The sequence below is a fragment of the Myotis davidii genome, unplaced genomic scaffold (assembly GCF_000327345.1).
Source record: "Myotis davidii unplaced genomic scaffold, ASM32734v1 scaffold461, whole genome shotgun sequence".
NCBI lineage: Eukaryota > Metazoa > Chordata > Mammalia > Chiroptera > Vespertilionidae > Myotis > Myotis davidii.
The window spans coordinates 3,691,837-3,699,497 of NW_006295825.1; the positions used below are offsets into that span (position 1 = coordinate 3,691,837).

General features: G+C 45.4%; 1 protein-coding gene across 2 annotated transcripts in view; it reads right to left on the reverse strand.

Annotated features, from left to right (window-relative positions):
- Positions 1-5,773: 5,773 nt before the first annotated feature.
- TPM1 (tropomyosin 1 (alpha)) overlaps positions 5,774-7,661 on the reverse strand; it is a 28,785-nt gene continuing 26,897 nt past the window's right edge. For both annotated transcript variants that reach the window (XM_006770813.2, XM_006770810.2), the window contains exon 8: positions 5,774-7,166. In XM_006770813.2, the coding sequence (XP_006770876.1) occupies positions 7,084-7,166 (83 nt within the window). In that variant the 3' untranslated portion in view covers positions 5,774-7,083. The remainder of the gene's footprint in view (positions 7,167-7,661) is intronic.

The following is a 7,661-nucleotide window of genomic DNA, read 5'->3' on the forward strand; positions in this document are numbered from 1 at the left end:
GTGAAAGATTAGGAGCCAGCGGTCCAGGATTGTGAGAGGGATGTCTGACTGACGGTCTAGACTGGCAGTTGGACATCCCCCGAGGGGTCCCAGATTGGAGAGGGTACAGGCTGGGCTGAGGGGAACCCTCCCACCCCATGCACAAATTTCGTACACTGGACCTCTAGTAGATCTATAACAGAGTTGCATCTTATTGGTCATGTCGCATAATGTGTTTGCATCTAATTGGTTAATTATTTTATTTTTATTATTTTTAACCCTTACCCAAGGATATGTATTTACTGATTCAAGAGAGAGAGAGAGAGGAAGGGGGAGGGAGGGAGAGAGAAACATCAATGTGAGAAAGAAACATCAGTTGGTTGCCTGCCATACACACCCTGGCTGAGGATCAAACCTGCAGTCTGGGTATGTGCCCTGACCAGGAATCAAATACACGACCCTTTGGTGTATGGGATGATGCTCCAACCAACTGAGCCACACCAGCCAGGGCAGCACCTGATTTTTTAGAAAGTCAGTTTGGAACAAAAAGGGTAGCTAATTATTATTATTATTAATTTTTTTGTAAATCCATCAAAATTATACCCATTTTTTTTGTCAGATCGGCAACAAATATATTTTTTGGTGTGCCGCAGAATTTTAGGAATTAGTTTGTTGTGCCATGTGATAGTTTGAAAATCGCTGGGTTAGAATAATAACAAAATTAGTCAGAGGAGAAAGAGCACAAGACAGAAACAGCAGACATCCCCAGATAGAACTTTCAAGTAGAGGATTAGCGATTGAAGAGATGCAAGCAATATATTCAGGATTTGAGACTAGAAACACTTCATTGAGGCACATTCTCTTTACATTTAGTACATTCCTACTCCTAGGCAAAGTATTCTACCTTGTTCCCTTTTAATTTCTTGCGAAACTGCTAAGGCAGACAATCCTGGAGTGTTCTAGAAAGAATCATTTCTGAGAACATAGCAGGAAGACAAATCACGGAATGGCAATCTTCCAGTTGAATAAGCCAACAATTACGCCCTAGCGGGGTTCCCAGATGCAGGCATGCTAGCCATCTCTATGGAGCCACCTAAAAACAAAAACGGAAAACCTTCTGCCTGGGTGCTGGCTCACATTTCTCATAGGCTGCTCACTGGATTTTTAGCAATAATACTTCACCATTTTGTATCAGCTAATGGTGTTGAATGGGGTCAGGGCCTCCCCAAGATGTGCCACTTTGGCATGTAAATTATCTTGAACTAAAGGTAATCAAGACCCTCTGGCTCATGAAACTTTTACCTCTTCCTTAAAAAATGCAAACTCGGGCCTTGTAAATAACTTAAAGAGTTATTTCTAGCGATAACATATTATGACCTATCCATCCACAGGGCAGGGCCAACATCTCATTATTGAGCATCTGCTCTTTTGTCTGCAAACAACCTTTCTTCCCTCTGAAGCTGCGAAGTATCTGTCTTATCCCTATTCAGAAAGTCATATAGCCCAGCTGGTGTGACTCAGTGGTTGAGCGGTGACCTATGAACTAAGAGGTCATGGTTAGATTCCTGGTCAGGGCACATGCGGGGTTTCAGACTTGATCCCCAGTTGGGGGCGTGCAGGAGGCAGCTGATCAATGATTCTCTCTCATCATTGATGTTCTCTCTCTCCCTCTCCCTTCCTCTCTGAAATCAATTTTAAAAAGTCATATATACCTCATTTTAACCTTCTATTTCTGAGCCTCTCATGTATGTGGAATTCTCATACGAACAGATGTAGTTAAGTTTAGCTATTTTCGCTTGTTAATTTGATCATGTAGACCAGCTGAAGGAACCTTGAAGGGTAGAGGCACTTCCTCCCCAGTGTCCTTTGATCACAGTGTGATTCAAGGGGTTACTTGGCACTTTGTTTTATTGTCAAACATGGTTTTCCCAGAGGAAGCGGGCTTAGGATGGGTGGGGGCCAGGGGTGCTGATGTGAGATGTGATCAGTATATCAAAACCTGGCTCATTAGAAGGCCATGGGGGCTACATTATTCCATTGCATGTACTTGGGAGTTTAATATTCGATTTATGAGTCTAGGCAACAAGGGTTCCACTGGCAAGGCAGTATTCCAAACCCTGAGTATCTTCTGAGTTGAAAACAGACCAGAACTCACCACCTCCTCATCCCCATCCCCATAGAGGAGCCAACTCTTCCATGTCTCCGGCCCAGCCAGGCCTGGTGGGCCCCTTGGGAGACAGAATGGAGAACCTCCCTTGGTCACACACACACACACACACACACACACACACACAAAGGGCTTTTTACCTTTCCCTCATTAGCTTTCCTCTGGATTTGGAAGTGGTCCCACCAAGTGGTTCCTCGAGAGCAAGTGAGGTCTGAACCGCCTTCACAGACGCCTGCAGCAAGGCCTCGGAGCCGATCCCATGCTGTCCCCTCACTCAGCAGCGTACCCAGTGCAGTTCATGGATGGAGAAACAGAAACCTATTTTCAAGGGCCAGTGTTTTGCTTCAGAATGAAATGTGAACCTATTACTTGGAGGCATTCTTCACCTCCTGGGTACAGGTGGGTCATGACTCCAGAATTATTACTTTAGCATTTGTGTCTTGGGCCATGTGTCTTATCAACGAATATATTTTGAATTCGTGCAATGCAATGAGTGGCCTCTGGGGGAGTGGTACTGGGGATTTTCACGTTTAAGAGGAAAAAAGTTATTTCCAGTTTCCCTAAAGACCCAATGCAATGTGGGAAGGAGGCTCAGGGCTGAGGAGCAGAAAGGAAGTGGATGAGAGTAGGAGGGAGAGGGACTGTACTCACATCACCTCACCTCGTTTTGTTCTCAGCCTTGCGAAGAAGCGCACAAGCACGTGAAGAGGCAAACCATCTATCTCCTTTAAGGATAAAGAACTTGCTGCTCAAATGGTGAAATTAACCCAGGGCACCCAGTGAGAGCTGGAGCAGGATTCAAAGCTGGCCCCTCTGCTTGCCAACCCCGCCACGGGCTGCCTGCCCCATAGGAGAGCTGAGCTCCACGGGGCTGACCCCACCAGCTGAATGACCTTGAGCAAGCCGCTAACCAGCTAACTGTCTCTAGGCCTCGATGAACGTAAGCCTTCTTCCCGCCCTGAATCGGCATCTGTTAGGACACCAGCCTGGCAGGCCCTGATAAGGTCTGTACTGCACGGCCCTGGCAAGCGATGGAAATAAAACTCACAGGCAGCCGAAACCAGTCCCACCCTCCAGGTCAATACCCATTTGTCAAAAATTTGGCAAAAGTTGCATTCGTATTAGTGAAACCTCAGCATAGCTGCATGCACGGTTTGACACACAGAATTTATGACATCTGTTGGAGGAATGCAGCTCTGAAAACCCTCAGTGTCAAAAACTGTATCTGATGGAAGGAACACTTCTTGCACTGCCTGACATTTCTAATTTCTTTCCAAACCCCTGTCTCCAATTCTGAAAATGACGGCTCCCTGAGCGCCTCTGTGCTTTCTTTTTTTTTAATTGGATAATTCAGATTTTTTTTTCTGAACATCTGACTGTAGATTGAAAAAAAAATCACATCTACAAATCGTGTTGACAAGTAGAAAAAAAATGGTTAACATACACTCAAATATTTGTTCAAGAAAAAAAAGACTTTTTGTTTTCTGGAGAAAAAAAGACCAGGCTAAATGTATTAAATCCTAGAGGACACATACTAGTGAACGAAACCGGCACCTCTTGGATCAATAAGTAGAGGAACTGTTCTCTTCAACGCATCTCAGACTGTATCCACAAAGCCCTCTTCTTTCATCCTTAATGACAGATTACAGAACTCTCACCACAAGTTTAAACATTTTGGGAAGATGCTTATATTCTCCCCCTAAGCCTTTCTCTGTAGAGTTCCACAGTGTTTTACTCTCAACAGGGCACCTTCCAGCTGTTCGTGCTGAAGTCTGGGCCTGCCTGGTTTCAGCAACGGAATTTAGAGTATGAATCCTGAATTCCTTCTCTGTACTTCGTGGTTCTCTGAAGGTGACCACATGGGCTCCCAGCCTCGGCATTGCCACACTAAGAGCCCTAATCTCTCTCCCCTGACCTCACAGAGCGGCGTGTTCCATTTATCTCACTGGGTCAGAACCAAGGTGTGTGTCATGTGGGGACAGGGTGTTCTCCCTTTTCTATTTATCAGAAAGATCAGGTACTAATTCTTTGAAATGGCATGATGTTTCATTAATTGATTTCATCTGATCCCTGGGACCCAGGGAGGAAGTTCAACCAACCCACTTGTGGTCACTGTGTTTCCTCCTCTCCCAACTATACCTGCTGCTGCTTCTGTTTCTATGTCTAGTAGGTGCCTTTCTTCTGCTGTAAAACGTCTGAAACAAGGAGAGGAAGAATCCACACAGGGCTTTGCTGTCACTCAGCCCTGGGTTTGGAACCCAACCCCACCACTTGTGAGCTACAGAACTGAGTAGGTTCACGCCTCCCTGAGCCTGTTAGTAAAATGGGGACAGATGTGAAGCTGAAATAACACCTGTCAGGTGCTCACTACAGGTTGTGGCACATGGTGTCTGAGAATAGCATTAATAACCATCCTTTGGCCCTAGCTGGTTGGGTTCAGTGGACAGAACTTCAGCCCATGGACCGAAGAATCCGTGTCTGATTCCACTCTCTCAAACAACAACAAAAACCCATTATCATTTGGGGCAAAGTTAGCATTGCCCCAGCTTCACCAAGGAGGATATTCAATACTCTCCGTGGTGGCCTACCAACATGGCAAGCTGAGGACAGCAGCAGTTAATGGTCATCAAGCAGGTGCCAGGGCCTGTGCTATGTGTACATTACTACCTGGGCTATCCATTCCAACCCTACAATCATCACCAAAGAGCTAGGTACTAATCTCCCCCTTTCAGAGATGAGGAATCTCAGATCCAGGGACCTGACAGGAGACAGCTAGCAAAGAGGAAGCCAGATCTGGCTCCCACAGTGAAGAGTGCTGGGTTTAGGAAAGGCCTGACTGGGGTGGGCAGAGAGGTGTCCGTCTAGTGAGGACTGGCGGGGGGAGCCTGTGGTGGCGAAGAGGTGAGACCCAGAGTGTTTATTCACCTTACACTTTTTTTCTGTGAAGAGAAAATACCTGATCGAAGGGCTTGGAGGAGCGGCTACAGAGAAACCGTTACCCACGCATCCCAACGCGTTTTATTTCTAGTCCACCATGTCTGCTTTTCATGAGATGTCCCTCTTCTCCCCGCAGCACAAGTCTGGCCGACTACCACTGCTTGTAACCATGTTTGTTTGTTTGCTTAAAGCCAAACAGCCTATGATATTTTCAGTTTCCAAGTCTGAGGAAATAAAGATGTGTTGGAATTTAGAACTCACTGTTAGAAAGCAGAAAATCATAAAGGCTCTTAAAGCAATACTTCTGAGTCACACTGCTGGTAGAGCGCGCAGGTTTGGTGCTCAACCAGTCTGTTGATGCGTGGGTATGCCACTGCTGAAGATGGAGCTCACATTTGAGGGACAATCTCCAAACCAGTAAAATTACAAAAGGCCTCTATGTGCATGCAGATTAACACCAACAACACGGAGAAAGGCTTTGGGGAAGGGTCTTTTCAGCTTGCTGGCCACTTGAACAGACCAAAAGAGATGTTGCCTGGAATGTTTTTGGGAGGATAATACGTGGAACCCAGATTTCCCCTGACTTTGGTTTACTGTTTTGCTTTAAGAAACCATTCATGAGAGAAGGTAGGTTGATCACATGATCTAAAGTTCACAAAGTAAAAACATACAAACAACAGGACCGCCAAGTTTAGAAAATGTCCTACAATGTGCATTTTATTCCATATCATTATACAATGTCTTTATGTACAGCAGTCCCCCCTTATCCGCGGTTTCGTGGTCCTTGGTTTCAGTTCACTGAGGTCAACCATGGTTGGAAAATATTAAGTGAAAGATTTCAGAAATAAACAATTCACACGTTTTAAATTGAGCGTCGTTCTGAGTAGCGTGTTGAAATCTTGCGCGGTCCCGTTCCGTCCCGCCCAGGACATGCATCATCCCTGGGTCCAGCACCCGCACTCTACGATCCCCGCCCTTGAGGCACTTGGTCGCCATCTCGGTTACAGATTGACCATCTCAGCATCACAGTGCTTGTGTTTAAGTGACCCTTACTTTACTTAATGGCCCCAAAGTGCAAGAGTGGTGATGCTGGCCATTCAGATTTGCCAAAGAGAAGCTGTAAAGTGCTCCCCAAGTGAAAGGAATGTATGTACAGGAAACCACACGTAGCATACAGGGTTCAGTACTAGCCACGGTCTCAGGCATCCATCCATTAGGGGTCTTGGAACATAATCCCCGTGGATAAAGGGAGGGGAGCTACTGTAGTTATCACTCTTAAGAAAATGTTTTTTTCTTTATCAATTGCATGTAGTGCCTAAATTTCCACTTTAACATGAGGACACAGAAAGAGTGGAAATCCACATTGCCTGCTACCCTACGAATGGAAATGAGCTCCAAGTGTGCCGATAAGAAGGAAATAGAAGTCTTGAAAGAGCAGTGTGGCTTACAAACTCTTGGCTTTAATGAATTCGGACACACAGAATCCATAGTCTCGTCTCATAGTAAAACTCAAGACAAAATAAATTAGTGTTGGACAGAATTCTAAATTGTACATTGAACAAAAGACCACAGTGGGACCTTCTGTTTCAAGTAGCACCAATCCACACCTGATTGTTTCCAACAGTAATCTTCCTATTGATTATGTCGTTGGCACTCTGAGCGGGAATCTTTCTGCTCCAGTGAGGATTGCTAGACTGACTAAGCATACTGTGTTGCTAAACTCTCTAGGAAGTGCGGCAACTCAACCTGGGAAATGGCACATTGAAATCGCCCTCGCTCTGACGGGGCCTGCCTTCGTGTGTGTGTGTGTGTGTGTGTATTTCCCCACCCCATGATGCAGCTGTACTTGTGGGTGTTTTTGTGACAGTGGTAAAAGTAAATAAAAATGCATTTAAGGGGTTTCATGGTAAGCATGGTGTTAAAAAAAAACCAAAAACACAAAATAAGACAAAAAGCAACAAAAACAACATGAACGAATGTGGTCGCAGCTAAGGAGGTTTTCACATGTTGTTTAACTCCAGTAAAGTCTGATCCAGCATCTGATGCATACTAAGGTTTTCTTCTTTGGCATGAGCCACTTTCTCTGTGGTGGGATTAGAAAATTAAGTCATGAATAGCTGCGCTTTGGACACAATGGTGGTTTGTACATTTAGGCAGGCAAACATCAATCACAAACACAGGATGAGATGATTAGGACTAGGCATGCTTGTAAGACATTCCTCATTTCCAGACAAGGACCTACGGAGAGGGAAGCCGTCTGCGACCCAGAGGAACTACAGGCACAGAAGGCTCTCACAGAGCGGTCGGGTGACCCCCACACAGCACTCCACCTGAGAACAACACGCAGGCGAGGCTGGTGAAGGTCCACGGGCCGTGCGCTGTGGGAACAGGGAGAGGTGCTGGCAGCACGAAGTTAATGACAGCAGACATGTCTGAGTTACAGGCAGTTAATGGTCTGGGAGTTGTGCTGTAACACAATCTCACAGAAAACAGATGACATAAATTAGGTTTTCTGACAACTTTTGAAATGATTTATTTTGGTTGCTCATTAAAAAAAGTTATCAACATGTTTCATGCA